Source organism: Silene latifolia, chromosome X, assembly GCF_048544455.1.
Source record: "Silene latifolia isolate original U9 population chromosome X, ASM4854445v1, whole genome shotgun sequence".
In the NCBI taxonomy this organism is placed as follows: domain Eukaryota; kingdom Viridiplantae; phylum Streptophyta; class Magnoliopsida; order Caryophyllales; family Caryophyllaceae; genus Silene; species Silene latifolia.
The window spans coordinates 341,202,368-341,228,135 of record NC_133537.1 but is presented as its reverse complement, the minus strand read 5'-3'; the positions used below and the strand labels follow the sequence as shown (position 1 = coordinate 341,228,135).

Below are 25,768 nucleotides of genomic sequence, written 5' to 3'. Positions count from 1 at the left end.
TACAGATGAGCAGTCCAACATTCAAGCCACTTAGGCCTGATCCTTAAAGGGAACTAGTGCTTTGTAGCCCTCTGGCGGGCAGAAGTCGATATCTCTCATAAAGTCGGAAAAAGCAGAAAAAAGGAAATTTGCTGATTTTTACTATGAGATGCTAATTGCAAGGGTACATTTCTTTGCCAGCAACTATGAGTCAACATTCCGAAGCTCAACCCCTAACTCATCAACTTTGTAATACAAAGGAGTTCAATAACTTCGATAAAGAATGCCATTTAGCTGATATTGAAGTTAACCTAACCGTGACGGGAATTAAATCGTCATCTAATGATATTGAAGATAACTATGATGAAGGTTGAAGAGGTTGATGAGTATATCATCAATGATTTTCTTGCAAGTACGAGAAATAAAGTGATGTCATGGTTAAGCTCATAAATGTGGATGATGGTGTTGGAATAAGACCATACAAAATTGACCCGAGATCCGAAATTGACATGATTGACCTAAATTGACGGACCCGAAATGACCCAATAGAGCCGAACTGACCTATTCAAAGCAAAATATAGTCCTAAAAGACCCGACCCGATAGCCAACCCAATAATAAATAACCCGAAGTGACCCAATCCGAACCTGGTCCGCATGAACCATTTGACAGGTCAGGTTGAAGTTGGAACTACAAGGTCAATTGAAGAACATGTTGATTTGGTGTTAGTGGGCCGGTGCCATGACCCAAACTCCTAAAGATGTTAGCCAATTGGATTGTTTGGCCTGGCTTGGGCCAACGGCCATGCTTGCTCGGATTTGAATTTTCATTTTTTTAGTATTAGTTATTTTCTTTGTGAATAGTTTACATTTACTTTATTTTATGAGAGAATAAAATAAGTGTATATTATTGATTGGGATAAAGGGAGTATATAATAACAACAAACCCACATGACATTACTTTCTGTAAATGATGATACTTAAAAGTATGTCTAATTTGATCACAAAAATTGCCAGGAAAACACGAGTCCGATAATTCTGGATGTAGAGTGTCGTCTTATTCTTTCTTTCTTGCTTTTAATATCATCTAGGTTGGTAGGGTGACAGACCCGAAGTTTAAACTTTAAACTAATACCACAAAATTGTTTGGGCTCAATCTTGACAACCCGTAATTAATAGCATTCTTTTTTCACAAATTGTTTAATGAGACGGTCTCTTAGCATAAGACCGGCCTATTATCTAAAAGCCCAAAACTTGATAGCAAATCACAATTATGCGTTCTCCATTTCTCAAACTATTTGGCTACCTTCCCCAAGTCCATTTACAGTTTACACCCAGTCCCTAATCCCGCCACCTACAAACGACGACTCTAAATGTTGCCTCGAACGTCAACTACACTCCTCCCTAACTCCTCTACACAAACATCATCTCCGGGCAATTAATTAGTTATTAAAAATATTCAATTTTCAAACTAAAATAGAAAGTTATCAATCTAAAAAACGTGCTTGACAAAATCAAAGCATGTAATACAGTAAACTTGTGTATTGAAAAGAAATAGAAGAAATACCTGAGTTTTCAAAATTAAAACTTTGTGTTTTGAAGTTACAACCTATGTTGAATTATGTGTATTGTGGACCAATTATAGTTATGAGTTAATTATGCAAGAGTTTTGAGTTGATTTAAACCTCATAATTTTCAACTTAAAACCCAAGTTCTCAATCTAAAAGCATGAGTATTTAAATTAAAAATAGAATAAAAATCTAAACCTCATAATTTTCAACTCAAAACTCAAAGCTCTCAAAATAAAAACATGAGTATTTAAGTTAAAAATAAAAATAAAAATTAATAGAAGTTTAGAAGTATGAAATCTCAATTTTTAAATCTGAGATTTGAAGATCAAATCCCAAATTGATTTGTGGAGGAGATAAAAGATGGAACAATGTTGATGAGAACGGCAACTACGGAGTTGGTGAAGATGTGGGTTAGAGTGGTGATGGAGTAGGTGACGGTGGCGATGGAGTAGGTGACGGTGGTTGGAGAAGTGGTGGAGTAGGTGGCGGTAGATGAGGAGGTGGACTGTATAGGCGGTGGAGGAGGTGGCGGTGATGAGGCGTTAATTATAGTTGTGGTAGAAGGTTTTGTGGTGACAGTGGAGAATGAAGGTAGTACGAATTCTTTACTTTTCTATTCTTTAACCTCCTTATATTGGGCTATATTCTCTTCTATTGGGCCCGTCCTATGCTATAGGACGGTCCTATAGGAGAGTTGCTGTTCTTTTTTAGACGCCTACTATTTGATGTTCATCATGAAGAAATGGCAAATTTAACGAAAATAACCCAACATTTATCACGTTTTCTAAAAATAACCCAACCTTTCCACTTAAACAATAATAATCCAACCTTTGTATTTTCGTCACAAAAATATCCCATTACTCAACTAAATTGCATTTTCGTTAAATAATGATATTTTCTAAAAAGAAAAAAAAACTTTTATCAATCCTTAAAATCTGATGTTAAGTAAAAAAAAGTTTAATTAAAAGTAATTTTTTTTTATATTTCTGTAAAAGGGAAAAAAAAGTAAAACACACCATAACTTGACACTCATAATTTTTTACTAACTCAATTGATGAGAAAGCCGGCAAGTAATGAACATTCATCCACTCGACGGTACCATATGAAATTTCATGATAACAAGTACGGAGTATAAATTTAGTGGAGATGGACTTCGATTTGTAAAACTTATAGGTTTACCTTAACTTTTGTATTTTGACTTTTGTATTATGTTTCACACTCCCATTTGTTTTTCATTTTTCCTTTTCAATTTTGTTCGCATTTTAAGGTGTGCGTTCACCCATACACGATTCCAAAGGATGATTTATGTCAGCCGACCCAAATTATTTTGGGATTAAGGTTCTAATATTGTTGTTGTCGTCGTCTCTAGGTGGGATAAAAAATGAGGGGGGGTTAAATTTGCAATAATGCGAAAAAAGTGCACGTTTTAGTAAAATTGTCCGCGAAATTTAATAACATCATACCTAATAAATACACAAATAATAATATCCGAAAAAGACTATCCATACAAACATTAGTCTCTCCCTGCAAGCCTCGGATACAAGCGACCCCAACCCAAAACCTTGCCGAAAATATTAAACGGTAATACTCTCCGCCCTTCTATGCTCGTTCTTAGTTAGGTTTTTAATTTTGACTTTATTATACGATTTAACAAGGGTTTTAAGTTGATTGCTGTTAGTTAGGGTTTCAATTTTATACTATATAATTAGGGTTTTAATTTTGACTATATTATAGTACGATTTAACAAGGGTTGTAAGCTGATTTTTGTTAGTTAGGTTTTCAATTTTGAACTATATAATTAGGGTTTTAATTTTGACTATCTTGTAGTACGATTTAACAAGGGTTTTAAGTTGTTTGTTGTTAGTTAGCGTTTCAATTTTGAACTCTATAATTAGGGTTTTAATTTTGACTATATTATACGATTTAACAAGGTTTTAAGTTGATTGTTGTTATTTAGGGTTCTAATTTTGAACTATATATTGTACCATTCAATTAGGGTTTAACTTGATTGTTGTTATTTACGGTTTCAATTTTGAATCATCACTTTGTAGTTATTGATTTTCAGGAATTCTCTGAGACGCCATGCGTTCGGGTTGACAGTGGGACTATAATGTTCCAATCGATATTGGTCAATTGTTTTATTTCGGGTTTTTCTACTTTTTAACCATTTAAGCACCGTCAATTATGAAATTAGTGGATAGTTATATGTAGGAAAACCCTTAATTTCTCCATCTACTTGATTTGGTGTCCGATTATTTGTTATTTTCCATGCTCATTAACATTTATTTGCAGTTGAGAAAATGATACCTCGTGAAATACCTACACCCGAGGACGATGCTGCATATTCACGTACATTTTACTCCTATTTTCATTTATTAACCACATTACTGTTTTCAAAACTTATGTTATCTTGATTTTCTGTTTTTTTTTAATCAGTCGCTGAATATTATGGATTGTATGATTATACGTGTGACACCGACGATCCTTCAAACTCAGCGTTGAGAAGGTTAGCCTGCACAGTTTCGTCGTCTGTGGTTGGCGATTCTTCTTTTGGCCTAGGTTAGTAAATAACTTTCTATCATCATTTTATTATTTTTGTTACAAATATGTACCACTACTATTGTTTTTCAATTAAATCTAGTATAAGTAGTTCATTTAGAACTCATATTATGTACATAACTAACTTAACAAAAGAAAATTTCTCGTTATTTTCAGGATTTAGACCAAACCATAGCTCTGGGATTATCTATATATATATATATATATATATATATATATATATATATATATATATATATATATATATATATATATATATATCTGTATATATACAGATACACTACACCATTTTATATTACATATACACATTTATTATTTTTCGTACCATTTTAACTTTTTATTTTTGGGTACGGTGGTATCATTATAACTTTAAACTAGTTCTATTACCCTTGAAATGTATATATGATTAACTATGTTGTTACGTTATTGGTGTTATGTAAAACCGTATTTGCGGTCGCACTGAGCCCGAGCCCTGATAACAAAAGGGACTTGTAAGAAAAAAGTTATTAATCAATACCTATATTGGCATAATATATCGTTAAAGTATACTTTTCACAATTTACCAAACTTTTATCATGAATTATTAGTATTTTGCCACGATTTATTTGTGTTTTATCACAAAAAATGTTTTATTTTTTTGCAAGAAAGTTATACTCACTCGTATTCATCAATGTAGGGATGAAAAATGAGAAAATATATTACAAAGATAGAACCTACAAACAAATCCAACAAAATGATAAGCACCCTACACTAACGAACTATTACCAACCACACTTTTTTTATAAGGAAATGATTTATACTGCTAATAATCTCGTATTGCTTTAACGCTTTAATGTTGTTAACACAATTACATACATTCAGATACAGTATAAGTAGTTTTATTTGGCACTCATATATTACAGATAAAGAAAGAAAATCTCTTGTTATTTGCAGGGTTCAGACCATACCATAGCTCCGGGTTCATCTTAACTTCCTGTTATATCCTAGGAGATCGATCTAAAACCCTTTCTAAGGTTATCTTTCATTTTCTTTCTTTTATTTTATACATACAAGTCATCAAATTTTGTAACTCTCCCTCTGTCACTTTTAGGCCTTTATGTGAAAGTCTTTTGGTCTAACCTTACTACTTAATTCTTCTACTTTAAAAAGTCACACTTTATTTGGTCTTTTGCAAAATTTTATCCATTTTTCCCAATTTAAACAAGATATTTAAAGAAGTAAATGAGAAATGTTTAAAGAGATTTGTTCATAATTTCATTTCTGTAGTTCAATTATGTGTTGTAGTCTATGAAATCGATAAACTAGTGTGATAAGAAATGTGTTTGATTTGTAAAAAACTATGACTGCTTTTATTAATGTTTTGTAAAGTATGCTAGATTTTCAAAAAAAAATCAATTTATTAGGTCTAAATGTTTTAGTTTCTTTTATTGCAGGTTACTATTTTTCTGTGTAACAAACAAGGTGTAGATGATGATATTACGCACATTAATGTGGACCACAACATTGTACTCCTCCGTGCTAAACAACAGCAACAACTAGATGAGACTACTACTGCACGCTTCATTACTGATTTCCGAAAGTCAGGTACTCTAGTGTCGTCCGTGGTTCGCAACTACGACTATAGGCTCATGGCATCCTCCGGGACGATCAATGTTAGAGGGGATCATTTAGAATGTGATGACCTTATGTCATCTAGTTGCAACATCTCTGAGGTAGTATTATTTCTTGTGTTTCCTATTTTTTTCTAAAGCAAATAATTTCATATTGTTTTTTAATACCAAATGCATAATTTACATGTTACCAATGGTTTTGAAATCTCTCTTTTGAAATAATGCTTACAAAAATTATTTATTATTTTGGGTCGATTTTGAAAGTATTTATCAAACTGATGTCCACGTAATCTCGTGGAAGACATGAATAAACACGACTTTGTTAATGATGTGTTTATCCTAGTAATGGAAATTTCATGTAGCAATTATAAAATAAACACGCAATTGCCGGTGGCATGTCTTTTGAAGGACACATGGGTAATTGCATATTCCGTGTGTACAACAATATTAAAAACCAAGTCAAACAAGAACACGCCACTTTCAATGGCGTGTCTATTCCGTGTAACGTATTGTGTGTTACACTTGTTCAAGTCATTGTTCCACCACACATAACCATACCATTACATGTGGTGTATTTCTTTCAAGTCACACATCGTTGTGTGTGAGGTGTCTTTTCTGATCACTTTTTTTCTTCTAAATATGTTCTTAATTTTCCATTAATTTTCCATTGTGTGTGAGGTGTCTTTTCTGATCACCACACATAACCATCCTTGTCTGGCCGTCGCTCTGACTTCCTCAGTCCACTAGTCCACGACCACACCCACCCCTTATTCAAAATCCACCAACCAACCCCATAAAAACACAGCAACAACCCCAAAACCCCTCCCCAACCCACTAAAACACCACCCTTCGTGGGTGGGGGGAGGTTTTTTTATTTTGTTTTGTTGTGCTTTTTATGGGTTGGTTGATTATTGGTGGATATCGAAATGGGTGAGGACTGATGGTGATGTAGGGATGGCATCGTCGGCCAATGACTCCAGCGAAGGGACTAAGTGGGACGCCGGTAAAGGGACACAGGTGGTTGTTAGTGGCGGCAGCAAGCGTGTGGTGGTGGTGGTTATAATTTTGGTTTATTGTTTAATTCTCTTACCTAGTAATCTAGTATAAACCAAACAATGAACTATTTCAAAAGGAATTCTTTTTTTACCTTTTGTTTCCCTTTCCCTTACTTTCAAGTTTTAACAGCTGGAATTATTATTTTTTGTGCTTTGTTTTTAATTTGAGTTACACGTTAATTTCAGTGGGGTATCGGTGGACCCTTGGTTGATAGATCAGGAAATGTTCTTGGCATGAATTTCTTTTCCAAGAAAGGGTATACACCTTTTATGCCGAGTAACATTATAATGAAATGTGTGAAACACTTGATAGAAATTGGGTAAGTTTTTAACTTGTCGCATATAATTTAAAATCAATTGTATGAAATAATATATAACATGTGTTTTATTTGGAAAAATTATTGTATAGATATGTAAGCCGTCCATGGCTTGGCTTGAGAACAAGAGTCTTGAAGAGTTAGATATTGATGAGTTTGAAACTATCTATCTTAAGTTTCAATCAACCAATGGTCTTGTTGTTAAAGAGGTTTGAATATTGTTTTGCATAATTTTTTTTTTCTATTGATAGTATCTTTTAGCTACAACTTGGATTTATATTCTAGCATTTTCAGTAATTTTCTAGAGGTTCAACTTATGTATTCTTAATCTCTCGTTTTTTATAGCTGTTCTCTATGTCGTGATTTGTTTTATATAGAAGTTGAGCCGTTGAGCAAGCTTTGGTTTTTTCGTTTGGTGAAAAATATTCATTCTAATTGATGTCATTTTTAATTTGAACGAGTCAACTTACATATACACTTTGTTTTTTATTCCAGTTATAAGTAAATGTATTTTGAGTTCGTGTGTATTTTGTTTTTGATAAAATCATCTGAATTTCAGGTGACTAAAGATTCTCCGGCATATAAGGCTGGAATCTGTGTTGGTGATGTTGTAACATCATGTAATCGAACTTCTCTTAGTTCACCACCTCAGGTGATTTTTGCATACTCGCTTTAGTATTCAATAATTTTTCTAAGATTTTTCAATAATTTGCATCGGTTTTTTTCTCTAAGGATCTTCAATAATTTGCATCCGTTTGCAACTCTTGTTAGTCAAAACAATTTTTTTTCCACAATAACACCAACGTTTAATTTTAGGGTCAAAGATTGTGATTGTATAAGTCAAATTGACTTTGCTCTTCTTTTTTATTTTGAAGGCATTTGATGTAATTTTAGGGTCAATTTTCATTTTGGGTCATCCGGCAACAGTCTTACGAAGGTTGCGTACTTCCTTATCTTGCTACTTCTGGGAGCCCATGCAGCACCGGGTTAATGTTGGGACCAATGTGATTGATGTGATTTAAATACAAATTGTTTTTGGCAACTGACAGTGTGTAGCTATATACGTTTACACAAATTTTTAATATTTTTTTGTCACCTTAGTTGTTTTCGTGTTACACTTGTTTCATGCGTTAATTTTAGTATTTTATTATAGTTTGCAAGAGTGTTATTTAGATCAGTTGAATCTAATCGAGGTAATCTGATTACTGCTGAAAAGAGAGAGACCGTAAAAGTTCAGGTGAGTAAAATTTTGGTTAGTTAGTGATGTAAAGTTATACTACATTCTGCTTGTCCAATTCATTGATATCTAACCATGTCTTAACAATATTGTCAATTTGCAGCTCTTTGTGAAAAGGGTAGCTGATGGAACACAGGAAAATAGGCTCTTACACGTTGAAAGCTTCACTCCCCCGGTTAGTAACATATATGAAGTTTTGTTTTAAATCCTAATTATTATTTCATTCGAGTTTTCGGTTTTTCTTTCCAGCCCCTCTTAAGATTTTTTTTTTTTTGATTTTTTGTTTCTTTTGCTTTTGCAGTTGGCCTGTTCTACCTCCACCCCAAATAAATAATTTTGCATGCATTTAGGTGGACTGCCACGAGCGGAGGCTGATTTGTGTCTTTTTTGTACGGTATCATGAAAAACAACATAGATCTGTTCTGTGTATACTTTACTGATATGTGTATTTCCTACTAGACAGCAAGTCAGCAGCTTCAGCTTTCTTTTTGATCCTCATCTGATTGATGAAACGGCCTTATGTGTATATTAGATAGGCAAAGTACTAGATGTCATCTAGCTGAACATTATTTTCGAATTTCTTAGAACAAGTTATAATATTAGTTGACATCGCATAAATCTTGTGGTATAAATTGTAAGTCTATATGTTTTTTTCTTCTGGTAATTATTAAAAATGAGACGACATTATCGGATACCACCCTCTCCTTCCTTGAAACAAATCATTACTGGGTGTTGGTCTTGGAGACTAAGTACCACCTTCTCATTTGTAATATGAAGGTTTACTAAGTTCACATTTTCAGTTGTATGAGACGGTGGTACAAAGACTCATTTACTGGTACCCTCCGATAATGCCCTTCACATTATCCACTTTCAACTAATGCAGTAATGCGTAATGATTCGTTTTAAGGAAGGAGTGATTGGATATGTAACGGAGTAACAGGACATGCTAGTGGTTAAGCTGTCTTATTGAAGTTCGGATTGGAATGTGGGTAAGATGTCTCGACTTGATTCAAGACTGATCAACATAACCTGGAATGGTTCAAGTTTGGGTCATAAGAACACGAATTTGTCCGCAGGCTGCTCATGGTCTTCTCATAGAATGGCGGGTATTCTCTCCAGTATCGAATTACCATGTTTATCAATTATAAAGATGAGCAGTCCAGCATTCAAGCCACTTAGGCCTGATCCTTAAAGGGAACTACTGCTTTAATTTGCAGCCCTCTGGTGGGTAGAAGTCGATAGGCTCAACGTATTCCTGAAAGTTTTTAGGCACAATATATCTCTCATTAAGTCGGAAAAAGCAGAGAAAATGAAATTTGCTGATTTTTACTATGAGATGCTGATTTGTGTCTCATTCAAGCCTTTTTTTTTCTACTGTTTTTCTACCACGTGTTCGAGGACGTTTCAGGAGTCACAATGTTCGATTCCAGCCTCAAATATTAAGTACTAATCCATTTTTCATGATTATGCAAGTTTCGGCCAAGGCTGTTTTATCGCATACCGACACCTTCAAATGCTCTCTGTTGCTTCTCAAAATTTGCGTGGCCGCTTTATGTGACTTGAGGAACGTTCTTTGTGATTTCCGGAGAATTTATTTCCGAGACCCTCGAATCCCGAAAATCGTGTAGTATATACTTCAATTTGAGCCGTTCGGAAAGTCGTACCTGACAAAATTTCTTTTTCTCCCCGTTTTACTACCATGTGTTCCTGGACGTTTAAGGAGTTACCCTGTTCGATTCCATCCTCAAATAATAAGTACTAGTCCATTTTTTATGATTATCCGAGTTTCGGCCAACACTGTTTTATCGCATATCGGCACCCTCAAATGTCCTATGTTGCTTCTCAAAATTTGTGTGGTCGTTTTATCTTACATGAGGAACCTTCTTTAATTTGTGATTTATGGAGAATTTTGTTCCAAGACCCTCGAATCCCGATAATTGTGTTGTATACACTTCAATTTGAGCCGTTCCGGAGGTCGTACCAGACAACCTTTCTCTTTCTCCCCGTTTTCTACCACGTTTTCGAGGACGTTTCAGGAGTTATCATATTCGATTCCATCTTCAAATAACAAGTACTAATCCATTTTTCATGATTATCCGAGTTTCAGCTAATGCTGTTTTATCGCATACGAGTACCCTCAAATGTTCTCCGTTGCTTCTCAAAATTTGCGTGGCCGCTTTATCTGACCTGAAGAACCTTTTTTTTATTCCCGAAGAATTTTGTTCCGAGATCCTAGAATCCCAAAAATCGTGTAGTATAACACTTCTATTTGAGCCGTTCGAGAGGTTGTATCGGATAACGTTTCTTTTTTGTTCCCGTTTTTCTTCCACGTGTTCGAGGATGTTTCAGGAGTTACCCTGTTCGATTCCAGCCTCAAATAACAAGTACTAATCCATTTTTCACGATTATCCGAATTTCGGCCAAGTTTGTTTTATCGTATACCGACACCCTCAAATGTCCTCTGCTGCTTCTCAAAATTTGTGCAGTCGCTTTGTCCGACCCGAGAACATGTTCTGTGATTTCCGGAGAATTTTATTTCGGGACATTGAAATCTCGAAAACGGTGTGGTACACTTCAATTTGAGCTTATGTAAAGTAGCTTTTTAATCACACTGCAACGTTGACTCGCTAAAACATATTCTTTCAAAAAAAATAACTTCTATATTTTGAATTTGAGATGTAAGAATTGTTTACGTTAGAGCATCCACAATAATAAAGAGTTTTTATTGTTTTTTGTGGGTCCTCAACCTATCGACATAATTTTATCATAAAATGATATTTTCTCCAAAAACTTTATATAATAACAATCAGTAAACTTCATATCACTTTGACCAATAAGACGATAAAAGACAACCATTCTCTTATTGTGAGCACCTACAACAACAAAAATCTAGAGGTGATCATGGGCCGGGTCGGGTCGGGTTTAGGCCGGGCCCAAGCATTAAATTAAGCCCAAGTGCGCGGGTCGGGTCGGGTCGGGCTACAAGTGCGGGCCTATTTTGTCGGCCCAAACCCGACCCATGCGGGCTTAAGCGGGCTTTCGGGCCAATTCGGGCTAAATATTTTTTCTCTTGAAATAAGTTTAGAAATCCCCATATGAAGTTATAATACTTTGTGTATTTGTTATCAAATTCCGTATAGAATTGTCTTATTTTTTTCGAGTATTGCAATTAAGAAGTAGTAACCTAATGTAGCTTTTATGAACGTACTGCTTGAGATGACTCATACAAACTAAATGCACAATTTTTAGTAGTGTAATGATATATTTTAGTGCGGTGCTCACTGTATGTTGTTGTAATTTTGTAATTGATTTGATATTTGTTTTTCTTTAGGCTCAAAAACATTGACTTAGCACGCCGATAATGGTAAATAATTTATCGGCACTAGTATGATACAAAATCATTAGCTCATTTTTTCTCATATAAATACTGGTGAAGGAAAATACTAAGCCTTATCAAACTAATACATGTAAACAAGTTATTACGGCTTATTTACAATACAACAATTGATTGGTTAATTATTTTACTTAATGCTTATTAACATTCTTAAATTGTACATATTCGTAAATTTTGCATATGTTCGGGCCGGGCCGGGCCAAAGTTTGGGCCGTAAAGGCGGCCCAAACCCGGCCCTATTATATTGAATCGGGCCATGGGCTTCGGGCCGTGGGCTTTTCGGGCCTAAAATCGAGGCCCAAGCCCGGAAAAAAATCGGACTGGGCCGGGTCGGGCTAGCGGGCCTGGGTCATATGATCAGCTCTACAAAAATCACTTTTTCTAAAGTTGATATTTTCATATCCATCGATCCCCCACAACAATAAAAAAGTTTTTATCATAAAATAAGTTTTTGTGAAACTCACCCAAATATGATGAGTTTCACAAAGAGTCATTTTATGATAAAAACTTGTTGTTATTATAGGGGGATTATTGTTAAAATATCAACTTTAGATTGAGATCTTTTTGTTGCCGTGGCCTTGTGGGTGGTCTTAGGGAAATAAATAAGACGATAAGGTTGCTATTAGATAGGTAGGCACTTAGGCCTCATTTGGTTGCCACATTTAAAACAGGGAATTGGAAAATCCAATGAATTGGGAAAATGAAAAAGAGTTGTTTGTTACCCAAAATCACATAAATTCTATTTTTCTAGACATTCTCAACTCCTCCATAATGAAGGTGCATTTATATCCAGTTCCGTTTTACACAATTATTATATAAAACCGTCTCATCTAAAAGTGACAGTACATTCTTGCATGTATACGTTACCTTTTTATCAAGAGAGTTAAAGTTCTATATAATTGCGTTGTCCTAAGGGCACATGATAAAAAACTAAGTAGGAAAAGATTTTCAAGATTATTTCACTAGTTATGTTAAATATGAGTTTCAACTCTAATTTATCATGATATATTTCGAAAAATTTCCAATAAAATATGTTGTTCCAGGTGTTTGTATACATGCTTCACTTGTTTGATCATGTTATTATACTGTCAAAAAAAAAAAAAAAAAAAAACATTCGTGTAGTGTATGTTTAGCTAAGAGATCATTCCCTTGCCACATAGCAATTTGACCCGAGAATTATTGCCACCTTTTGCTTAACTCTATTTTATTTGTACAATTTTAATATACAACGTGATGGGGCATATTCTGCACCGCTGACCAAGTCAACATATTGAGCAAGGTCAAGGGTATCCACAGCAAAGTCAACGACTTAAACAGTCTAGCCGATGGAGCCCGTCGGCCTGTCACCTGGGTCCCGGCCAGACAACTGGCCAGCCGGGACACAAATCCGCGTACTCATATCCAAGGCCCTCGGCGAGCCTGCCACAGGTCCATCGGCCGAGGGTACAACGGTCTTTTCACCTGATAGCCACTTGGCCACCTGGCCACTACGTGACAAAAGGTGAATGCCTATAAATACTCCTCAACCTCCATTGAGGAAAGGATCCACAAATTGACCTAATAACCACTATTCATCTGGTAATATCTTCCTTATCTCTCTACAATACACGCTTAGCCAAGTTACAGACAACTTCTCTCTAAGTTTACTGACTTGAGCGTCGGAGTTAGTACGCTCGGCCAAAGCCGAGCCCTCAGTTTGTTAATCGTTTCAGGAGACCGCGAGGAGGATTCAAGCAAGGACATCTTTCCACTAGCTACGAGTGGTATCAAATATCTGCTCTGGAATTACACCCGGAACAATTGGCGCCGTCTGTGGGAAAGCGCACTAGAAGCTAGTCACATTCATTCCCAAACAACAAAAACAAAAACACAAGAAAAACCCACCCCAAAAGCTAAGAAGATGTCAAAACAACAAATAGTCGTGACCGACGAAACCGAGCTACCCCAGGATGATACATTCCACCATTCTGGAGTATTGCAACCCTCCACCGGCGGAGTAATCCAACCGGAATTCGGAATGCCGATAACACCGGACACATCGCGCCACAACCAGGTCACCATCATGGGACAGGTGGTTGACGTAGCAAAACCGAAGACACTCCTGGACCTAATTGGGGGTGCACCAGCTCACACAGGCACGCCGACACGAGCGACGGAAGCCATCCAGGAGACCAGGGCCCAGGGCGTGACTCCAAGAAACTTGAACGAAGCGCTGGGAGAGGCAGACCTTATCAAGACGCCGGAGGAGCCCAAGGTGCTCGTGGTAAACATAAGTCCCTCTCGCACTCGGGAGAGGACATCGCCGCCGCAACACCGACGAGGCACACCCCGGGAAACCAATGGGCCCGACTCGAGAGTCGGAGAAGAAGCCCAAGCCGGAGAAGGAGTCCTTCCCGCTACGAGGAGAGAAGCCGGACTAGGAATGCGAGGAGTCGGTCGCCGCGCGTCATTCGACACGTGGTCAAACAGCCCCTCAGTGACTACGTCCTAGACACCGCCGTGCCACCCAAGCTGAAGTTGCCGGCGCTCACTTACAAAGGAGATAGTGACCCAACCGACCACGTTGAAGCCTTTGAGTCACACATGTCGGTATGGGAGCAGCCCGATGAAGTCCGTGCCGGGTCTTCCCAACGACTCGCATGGGGTCTGGCTCAGAGTTGGTACAAGGGTCTTCCCGACGGCTCGATATACTGTTTCGCCGACCTAAAGGACGCCTTCTTAGCCCAGTACTCTTGTAACAAAAGGAGGGCCGTGGAAACATCGGACCTCCTAACTATCAAACAGGAGGAGGGCGAGTCCCTACGAGGCTACGTGAAGAGGTTCGAGGACAGGGTACAGCAGATTCGGGAGATCAACCCCGAACTGGCGGCGTTCGCACTAATGAAGGGCCTCCCAGAGGGAAATTTAAAAGACGAGCTTATCAAGCACGGGGGCCTGGGCATGGACGCCGCACGGAAGATGACCGACCAGGCCATCAAAGTAGAAGACTACCACAAGACCTGGGTAGGCCCCAGCGAGACCGAGCCCTCAGAAAAGAAGAGCTGCCGGGAGGACAGCCCCGATGAAAGGCGCCGCGGCGACAACAGGGCACGGTCCGATAAATCCACCAGGAAGCAGAACTCGGCGGGCGCCGGTGGGAGTTCGACACCATACTACCGAAAGCAGTACAATGATCACACCCCCCTAGTCGTATCCGCCGCAGAAGTCTTCGCCATGAGCAAAAGCGAAGGCCAGAAGTGGGAAAGGCCCCCTAGGCCGAGGGGCGACGGTGACACAAGCCAATACTGCGAGTATCACGGCTCCACCGGCCACCTAACAAACGATTGCCGACATCTGAAAAATGCCATCGAGGAACTGATCCGGGTGGGGAGCCTAGGCAAATATATTGCCGGAGGCCGAAGAACAGATGCCGGCGGATCGAACAAGAAACCCGTCTCGGAACGGAGAGGAGTAATTAATGTCGTCATCGGGGGCAACGAGAACAACGAGTCCACTCGTAGGTACAAACGGCACCTGAACGAGCTATACCAAGCCGTCAACTTTGTGCCCAACTTAGCAACCCCCGCTTCCAACATCCCCAATATGACCATCGGGAAGAAGGACTACGAAGGAGTCGTCGCTCCTCACAAATGACCCACTTACGATCCACACCGGACATAGCCAACCACTTGGTGAAGAGGTGCCTAATTGACACAGGCGCTTACACAAATATTATGTACGGAGAATGCTTTCTTAGCCTCGGTCGAAGGTTGAAGACTTGACCCCCGCACACCACCCGTTGTACGACTTCTCTGGGGCCGGCATGGTACCCCTGGGGTCAATCAGGCTGCCAGTAATGTTCGGAGAGCGAGGTGCAGCTAAGAACGTTATGTCGGAATTCGTGGTCATCGATGGTTCATCCGCCTACAACGTCCTCATAGGCCGAGACACCCTGAGTGAGGCTGATGCGGTGATGTCCATCCGGGCCCTGACATTAATGTACGTCTCGGACCGGGGGGAAGCGCATAAACTCGTCTCGAAGAACGAGAGCGATGAGGTGGTGAATATCCAAGTATCCGCCAGAGGGTGCAACCTGCAATCCTTCAAAGCGGCGAAGAATTCCGAAAAGGGAAAGAGCCCATCCTTACGACGGGATGGCAAACACACGGATACCACCATCGGCATGATAGAGGGAGCGGAGACCGAGGAGGTAGAGATTGACCCGGGCCGCACTGTGACTATCGGTGTCGACCTGGAACCCAAGTTCAGAGCCGCTCTCCTAGATCTGCTGAGGGAAAACAAAGACGTCTTCGCCTACTCAGCGGCCGAGATGCCAGGCGTGAGCCGGGAAGTAATCATTCACAAGCTAAACGTACTCCCCACCGCACGCCCTGTCAAGCAAAGGATGAGAAACTCCTCAGCCGAGAAAGATGACGCCATCAAGGCCGAGGTAGATAAATTACTAGCAGCAGGCTTTATCATGCCTTGTACTTATCCTGAGTGGTTAGCCAACGTCGTGATGGTGAAGAAATCATCGGGGGCATGGAGAATGTGCGTAGATTTTACCAACCTTAATAAAGCATGCCCCAAGGATTGTTACCCTTTGCCTCGGATAGATAGCTTAATCGATGCCACGGCAGGATACACCATGCTGAGCCTGCTAGACGCCTTCTCGGGATATCACCAGGTATTCATGGATGAGGAGGACATGCCTAAATGCGCATTCATCACCGCGAACGGCACATACATGTACAAAATGATGCCGTTTGGTTTGAAAAACGCCGGTGCAACGTACACCAGACTGGTGGACAAAGTATTCCAAAGCCAAAAAGGGCGAAACATTGAGGCTTACGTCGACGACGCTATTGTGAAAAGCAAGTCCGACAATGAGCACCGGCCGATTTACGGAAACATTTTGTTCACTAAGGAAATACAAGATGAAGCTCAACCCAATGAAGTGCAACTTTGGTGTCCGGGCAGGTAAATTCCTCGGCGTACTCGTCAGTGCCAGAGGCATCGATGCCAATCCAGATAAAGTCCAAGCAATCCTAAATTTGCCGGAACCAAGGAATCGAAAAGAGGTTATGATGCTAACCGGGAGAATGGCGGCTCTAGCCCGCTTCATCTCTCGGTCAGCCGACAAGAGCACCCCATTCTTCAAAGTGTTGAAGGGGAATAAAGACTTCAGCTGGGGGGAGGAACAGAGCACAGCTTTCAAGCAACTAAAAGATCATCTTCAGACTCTCCCCACTCTGTCCGGCCGATGCTGGGGGAGACGCTATACTTATACACATAGCGCGATTACCTCGGCCACGGTCGGTCTTGTGATCATCGGGAAGAAGAAAAACAAAGAACACCCAATCTACTTTGTCAGCCATACACTGTTGCCGGCCGAGAGGAATTACCCGCTAATTGAAAAAGCAGCTTTCGCCGTCGTCATTGCCGCAAGGAAGTTAAAACCCTACTTCGACGCACACCCCGTGACGGTCCTAACCGACCAACCACTGGAAAAAGCTTTGGAGAAATTCGAACAATCCGGCAGGCTCATCAAATGGGCGGTAGAACTCTCTGGCTTCGGCATTCAATACAAACCAAGGCCTTCGATAAAGGGGCAGGCACTCGCGGATTTCCTGGCCGAATGCACATATCAAGAAGAGCCAAACCCAGGTTTATGGGAGGTTTACACCGACGGCTCCTCCACGACGAACAGCTCGGGAGCCGGCATCCTTATCATCAGCCCGAACGGAGACGAGTTTGAGTACGCCTTGAAATTTACCTTCTCGGCCTCGAACAACGAGTCCGAATACGAAGCGGTGATAACCGAGTCGAGATGGCCGAGCCACGGAGCGAACACATTGTGTTGAAGACAGACTCACTCTTGGTTACTAACCAAATCAGAGGAGAGTTTGAGGCTCGGGATGACGGGATGGTAAGATACCTGGAAAGGGTAAAAGCTGACATAGCCAAATTGAAATCTTTCCAGATCCAATGTGTCCCCAGGTCCGAAAACAACCGAGCCGACGCTCTCTCAAAACTTGCCAGCTCAACTATCAAGAACGTCAGCCGAACCGTGCTGGTAGACATCAGGAACGCTAAAAGCATTGCTGAGACCATCGGCATGGTGGGGGACGTGGAAGCCGAGACGACGTGGATGACTCCGATAATGAAATACAAACTCACAAGTGAGTTGCCGGATAACCGCAATCTCTCGGCTAAACTCAAAAGGATCGCCGCCAGATACTTAGTATTCGAAGGAGAACTGTACAGAAGGTCCGTAATAAGACCACTCCTGAAATGCGTCGGTCCGACCGACGCAGAGCTAATACTGACAGAGATTCACGAGGGCATATGCGGACACCACATGGGGGCAAGAACACTAGCCCACAAAGCTCTCCGAGCCGGCTACTTCTGGCCCACCATGCTTCAGGACTCCAGAACGAAGACCAAGAGATGCACAAACTGCCAGATGCATGCCCCGGTGATACACGCTCCTTCCCGAGACCTGCAACCGGTGCTTAGCCCCCTCCCTTTCGCACAATGGGGGATGGACATGTTAGGGCCATTTCCAACGGCCTCCGGTGGAAGGAAGTTCTTGATCGTCGCCGTTGATTACTTCACCAAATGGGTTGAAGCTGTAGCAGTACCGGCGAAGACCACAGCGGCCGTCAGAAAGGTAATCTGGGAGAACGTTATAACCCGTTTCGGATTGCCCCCAAGTCATGGTATTTGACCACGGCCGAGAGTTTTGGAGTGACCTGATAATGAACTGGTTAGAAGAGCTTGGCATCAAGTTTGCATACTCCTCCGTCTGCCACCCGCAAAGCAACGGACAGGCGGAGGCAGCCAATAAGACAATCCTCAACGGTTTGAAGAAGACAAAGAAGACCTTAAAGGAAGGTGGGCCGATGAACTACCCGGCGTCCTATGGTCCCTACGAACCACGGAGAAAGAAGCAACGGGGTACTCCCCTTTCCACTTAGTCTACGGATCCGAAGCAGTCCTACCAATTGAAGCGACGGTGCCGACGTTCAGAACGGCTACCTTCAACCCGGTCGAAAATGAGGAAGGCCTAAAAGCCTCCCTAGATCTGGTCGAAGAGAGCCGGGATACAGCACGCCTCAACTTGGCAGTATACCAAAACCGTATGAGAAGAACCTACAACCGAAGAGTCCACAAAAGGGACTTACAAGTAGGAGACCTAGTCCTAAGAAAGTCGGCCGCCACCAACAAAGGAAACATTCACGGTAAACTGACGGCCAACTGGGAGGGTCCCTACAAGGTGGTTGAAGAAATGAGGCCGGGTACATACCGACTGACAGACATGGAGGGTGTGCCTCTGATGAGCCATTGGAACACCGACAACTTGAGAAAGTACTTTGTGTAGCGGCGGAGGTGTCAAAACCCAATGTGGACACCCCAACGCGTGATCTTAAATAAAGAAACAACCAAGTTCTCCATCCAAGTGCTTGTCCCCTCCATAGTTGCCACCCAAAGAGAAGAATTGCTGCCGAGCCATAACCCCGTTACCTTGGCAATTGGCCGAGAGCGACGGGGACACAATGACCGGTACGCTAGAAGAATTGCTGCCGAGCCATAACCCCGTTACCTTGGCAATTGGCCGAGAGCGACGGGGACACAATGACCGGTACGCTAGAAGAATTGCTGCCGAGCCATAACCCCGTTACCTTGGCAATTGGCCGAGAGCGACGGGGACACAATGACCGTGCGCTAGAAGAATTGCTGCCGAGCCGTAACCCCGTTACCTTGGCAATTGGCCGAGAGCGACGGGGACACAATGAATGATGCGCTAGAAGAATTGCTGCCGAGCCATAACCCCGTTACCTTGGCAATTGGCCGAGAGCGACGGGGACACAATGACCGGTACGCTAGAAGAATTGCTGCCGAGCCATAACCCCGTTACCTTGGCAATTGGCCGAGAGCGACGGGGACACAATGACCGGTACGTTGGAAGAATTGCTGCCGAGCCATAACCCCGTTACCTTGGCAATTGGCCGAGAGCGACGGGGACACGATGACCGGTACGCTAGAAGAATTGTTGTTGCTGCCGAGCCATAACCCCGTTACCTTGGCAATTGGCCGAGAGCGACGGGGACACATCGGTCAAAAACGTCAAAAAGTTACAGTTAAAGACATGCGTTCAAATCGCCTCGGCCATACCAAAGGTAAAAAAAAAACGAAGGCACTCAATTAATAAAAGACAAGACGAAAACTTTGTGCCCAACTTAGATCAAAAGAAGAATACAGACGACGGCCGTCCCCACAGGGGTAAGCCTAAACACAACCTACCAAGAGAGTTTTTACAAACGAAGAAAAAAGGCAAAAGATTACAAGCATATCAGTTGAAGCGCCAAAAGATGGCAGGGAGGAAAGGCTCAATAGTTGGCCCCCGAACAGCTGAGGCTATCCGAGATGCCGGGTGAGTCTGGTGACGACCGCCCGTCTCCCTATGCCTGTGGCTGCCCTCCATCGGGAGTAGCAGCATCATCTTTGGTGGCCAGCTTTGGAGAAGGCTCGTCATTCCCGGCCTTCTTGGCCTCCTCTGCATCATAGGCCGCCTTGGCCAGCGCAATCTGAGCCGCCTTCGCCGCCTCCGCCTTCTCAGCAGCCGCTTCTTCGGCAGCTTCAGCCATCTCATCCATGAGCTGGTCATATTTATCCCACGGGAAGCCATCGGGGACAGAGCCTGCCTCCACGAGCTTTCTGATTGCCTCCTTGGCCGCCTCCTCGGCCTGGTCCCGGAATTGAACGCACATTTTAGGGAGGAGATCATCTTGAAGCATTTCAATATCCTTCTCCTTAAGAGCAAGGATAGCCTGTGCGTCCCTGAGCGCCTCCGCCTGCTTCTGGAACAGACCCTGCCACTCATCCCTTTTGGCAACCACGGCGTCATAGGCACCCTTATACCTCTCCAGCTCATTCATCATCTTGGCCGTAGCGCCGTCAGCCTCCTCAACTTTGGCCCTCTCGGCCTTCAGCAGCTTCTCAGCCTCCTCCGCACGTTTCTCGGCAGCGCGAAGATCCAGCTTAGCCTTCTCGGTTTCCCTTCTCGCGGCAGAGAGATCAAGCTTGAGCTTTGCAGTCAGCGGCCCAGATTGGGCCGCGGCCTTTTCCTGTTCCATGGCGAGGGAGCCGGCTAGACGGATCCACATCCCCAACTTCTTGTATATCCTCTCACCCTCCGCCACGAGCTCGGCGGGAGGAATTTTCTGAGCTGAGGAGTCAACGGTGATATTTCTATCACTCGCCTTCTCAATGACCTTCTCAGGCTGCTTCCCTGATTGCCGCTCAGTTAGGACGCCGGCTGCCGATGATGGATCTACAAAAAATTTACACAGAGCATCCATGTCACCATGCATTGATACATCGGAAAGCCTGTCATCAGGAATGTCCAACGAACCGGCTAAATCCGAACCACAAGTTAGATCCGTACCAGTTCGGACCCTCTTATTTTGAGGGCTGGTGGAGGCAGGTTCCTCCCCGGCAACGGTGGAAGCAGGCGGTGGATCTTTCCTCTTCTTCGGAGAAGGGACCTTATCAGCGGCCACCTCCTCCTCAGTAATATTGATCACCTCCACATGATCAACCTGGACCACCGAGGTCGAAGAAGGAGTTGGCGTCGATACCGCCGCCGACTTGGACGCCGCCTTCTTCGATCTCTTCGGCACGCCTCCAAGAACCCGTGCCTGGGCCGTCTCCCGATCTAACCCCCTCGTCTACTTTTCCATGATTTCGTTGGGGGATAGCCTGCGATCTTTCGAATCAGCCGTAGGATGCCGGGTAACAACCTTCCCGTCTTTATCAAGCCCTAGCCTCTTCAAGTCCTTCTCAGACAGATCCCGCCCAAACCGATCTGCAAGAAATCAAACAAAGGTTACGTAAAGGAAGTAAAACAAGGCTCTAAAAATAAAACATAACAGGCAACGGTGGGCCTCACACCGACCCCACTCACCCCAGTTGAGGGCCGGTATGAGGCCGACGCGGCAAAGCAGCTCATCTTGGAGAATAATCTGAGTCGGGGGGAGCCATCCCTTCTCAGCGTCAAACAGCTCCATCGCCCTCCTTTCATCCGAAGAAAGAGGCACAAACGAAGCGTCCATCTTAACCTTGCTACCCCGGGAGACGTGTTTCTCATACTCTTCCCGGGTCTCACACCGTAAGTGAACGGAGCTCTGGAAAGACCGAGGCAATGGGTAGTCCTCCGGCACTTGGACGTACACCCATCGCCCTTGCCAGTCTTTGCAAGAAGAAAGTTTGTTCACAGAGACGTAGCCCGGCTCCGTTTGTACGCTGTACCACCCCACTTTGCCGGATTTTGACGGCCGAAGACTATGGAGGCGGCGAAACAAGTTGACCGATGGGACCTCCCCCCTGAAGAGACAGATCCATACAAAGCTGACTATCGTCCTGATGGCCAACGGATGCAGTTGGGTCACGGCAACGTTCATAGCTTTAACGATGGCCATGACACGTTCATCCAAAGGAAACCGGAGCCCATACTCCAGGTGCCGAATGTGCACGCCGATATGACCCGGGGGAGGACAGCAGACCGCCTGACCCTCCTGAGGGATAACAATCTTATACCCCTCACCGAAGAAGAAATGATCTCCGAAAAGAATCTCCCCGGAGCTGCTAGCGAATTTATTTGTAAATGCACGGTCCAGGCCAGTCGTGCAGGCCTCACCGTGATCCAGGATAGTCGTCCTTCCACCATCAACGGGAGCCCTCCCATCACCATCATCATTAACAACATCAGCATCATCCTCATCCTCCAGCTCCTCCACGAGGGGCAAATCGGCTACGGGAGAAGGAGACCTAGGGCCCCAGTGTCTTAACGGGACGGCCTCTAGCATCCCCTCCTCGTCGAGACGCGGCGAAGAACCCCCTGGCACCGAAGCACTAGTCCCGGCATCAACAGAAGACATGTTCACAACGAATCTAACGAAATAAAAGGAAAATTGTTTGATTACCTTGAAGAAATACACTCGCCGGATCGAAGACCGAAGATTGGAAGAAAACAAAGCCCTTGAAAGTTTAGAGAGATGAAGATTTTGGGAGAAAATTTTCGAAAATTTGAAGAAATGAAAGTAATGGCCAAAATCACGGAATAAACTGCCCTATTTATAGGGAAAAGCCCACAAAGAGGGACCAATCAGGGCACAGCCCATGAAGCGTCAACCAATCAGCAAGCAGACACGTGTCAGACATGCAACCACGCTTGGCCTTCTTGGCCTTCTTGGCCGGAGGAGGCACCTCCTCGCCGGCGGTAGAGGCTGTCTTCTTCCTCTTACGAATGAGGGGAGATCCCTCCGCATCAGAGTCCCCCTCATCAGGAATATCAACAATCTCCACCTTCTTAGGGGAGGGGATAGGAGGTTGAACCGGGGTCGATGCCGTCTTCCGCGTCCGACGCACTACACCGCTAACGACCCTCGCTTGAGCCTCCTCCACGCTCAAGCCTTTCACCCTTTGTTCCAAAAGATCACTCGGCGACTTCCTGCGGTCGTGGGCTAGAGCCTTGGGATGTAAGTTAGCAACGGTTCCATCTTTGTGCAGTCCCATTCTCCGGAGAAGATCCTCAGACAAGTCCTTTCCAAAGTGATCTGCGAAAGAAACAAAGCAAGAGTTAAGGTAGGGGAAATAAATCGAAGCTCGAGGAACAAGAGCGTTAAGAACGGCGATGGGCCTCACACCGACCCCACTCACCCTGTGCTAGGGCCGGTATGAGGCCGACATGGCAGAGCGGCTCATCCCGGAGGATGATCTCGCGTCGGGAATCCATCTTTTCGGCACCCCACTCTTGTCCACCTCAAAGAGCCTCAGTGCCAGCCTCTCATCCTCCTTGAGATAGACGCTGCTGGCATCCATTTTGAGCTTCTTCCGGGAAACCCATCTATCGTGCTCCGCCTGAGTCTCACACCGCAAGTTAACTTGGTGCTGGAAGGAGCATGGAAGCGGATAGTCATCCGGCACCTTAACGTACACCCACTGGCCTTGCCAGTCCTTGCAAGAAGGAGGTTTGTCGACAGAGACATAACCCGACTCTTTTTGCAAGGACTGTACCATCCGACGCGGCCAGAGAATGGTTTGAGACAGTGAAGCCGGCGGAATAAATTCACCGTTGGGGCCTCTCCTTTGAAGAGACAGAGCCAGACAAAGCCAATTATGGTCCTCACAGCCAACGGGTGTAGTTGTGCAACGGCAACGTTCATAGCCCCAATAATGGCCATAACATACCCATTCAGCGGAAACCGGAGCCCATACTCCAAATGCCGCATATACACGCCAGTATGGCCCGGTGGAGGGCAACAGACGGCCTGACCCTCCTCAGGGATAACAATTTTGTATCCCCTACCAAAGAAAAAATGGCCCTCGAAAAATTTGTCGCCTGAACAACTAGCGAGCTTATGAGTCCAAGCACGGTCAAGACGGACCTTGCAAGCGTCGCCGTGATCCAGGACGTACTGCCTCCCCTCATTAGGACGAGGCCTTTCCACTTCATCACCAAAATCACCATAGGAATCAGAATCCTCCCATTCCTCAAGAATTTGAGGATCAACTTCAGGAGAAGGAGACCTAGGGCCCCCCGACGCGGGTTTACTAGGTCCAGCATCAACGAAAGACATGTTCACAACAAATCTAGCGAAATAAAAGAAAATTTGTTTGATTACCTTGAAGAAATACACTCGCCGGATCGAAGACCGAAGATTGGAAGAAAAGAAAGCCCTTGAAAGTTTAGAGAGATGAAGATTTTGGGAGAAAATTTTCGAAAATTTGAAGAAATAATAGTAATGGCCAAAATCACGGAATAAACTGCCCTATTTATAAAGAAAAGCCCACAAAGAGGGACCAATCAGGGCACAGCCCATGAAGCGTCAACCAATCAGCAAGCAGACACGTGTCAGACATGCAACCACGGAATGTCAATCGTTGCAACAGTTGAATGTCAATCAATGCTACAGTTACCAAGCGTATTCAACACGCCCATTCACATCTCTTCGCCTGTTCATCTCCCACAACAAATTCCTAGGCACCTGCTCTCCGCCGGCCACATGATCGACCAAGCCAGGAAGCACCGGCCGGGGGCAATCAGAAATAACCGGCACTCTCAGCCCTGGTCTCGGCCGGCATCACATTCTTTCCCACATCGGATACCCTTTACGCATCCGTGTGGAGGGGGGATATGGTAGGCCTACGAATGATCAAGCCGACGCAGAAAAATTTTGCATAATACTTGCGCAGAATATACGCTCAACATACATCGGAGCCCATGCCACGGCATAGACTACGCTGGGGGCAAATTGATGGGGCATATTCTGCACCGCTGACCAAGTCAACATATTGAGCAAAGTCAAGGGTATCCACAGCAAAGTCAACGACTTAGACAACCTAGCCGACGGAGCCCATCGGCCTGTCGCTTGGGTCTCGGCCTGGCCACTAGCCAGCCGGGGCACATATCCGCGTACTCATATCCAAGACCCTCGGCGAGCCTGCCACAGGTCCATCGGCCGAGGGTACAACGGTCTTTCCACCTGATAGCCACATGACCACTTGGTCACTACGTGACAAAAAGTGAATGCCTATAAATACTCCTCAACCTTCATTGAGGAAAGGATCCACAAATTGACCTAATAACCACTATTCATCTGGTAATATCTTCCTTATCTCTCTACAATACACTCTTAGACAAGTTACACCAACTTCTCTCTAAGTTTACTGACTTGAGCGTCGGAGTGAGTACGCTCGGCCAAAGCCGAGCCCTCAGTTTGTTCATCGTTTCAGGAGACCGCAAGGAGGATTCAAGCAAAAACATCATTCTACGGGCTACGAGTGGTAACAAATATCTGCTCTGGAATTAAACCCGGAACAATTTGTTTTTCTTTAGGCTCAAAAACATTGACTTAGCACGCCGATAATGGTAAATAATTTATCGGCACTAGTATGATACAAAATCATTAGCTCATTTTTTCTCATATAAATACTGGTGAAGGAAAATACTAAGCCTTATCAAACTAATACATGTAAACAAGTTATTACGGCTTATTTACAATA

General features: G+C 43.4%; 1 protein-coding gene across 1 annotated transcript; it reads left to right on the top strand.

Annotated features, from left to right (window-relative positions):
• Positions 1-5,065: 5,065 nt before the first annotated feature.
• On the top strand, positions 5,066-8,828 carry LOC141621061 (uncharacterized). Its single transcript, XM_074437778.1, has 9 exons — positions 5,066-5,119; positions 5,540-5,818; positions 6,958-7,091; positions 7,181-7,297; positions 7,648-7,740; positions 8,242-8,325; positions 8,429-8,518; positions 8,627-8,633; positions 8,785-8,828. Exons 3-9 carry the CDS (start codon positions 7,065-7,067, stop codon positions 8,826-8,828), a joined length of 462 nt encoding a protein of 153 aa, XP_074293879.1. The 5' UTR covers positions 5,066-5,119; positions 5,540-5,818; positions 6,958-7,064.
• The last annotated feature ends 16,940 nt before the right edge of the window (positions 8,829-25,768 follow it).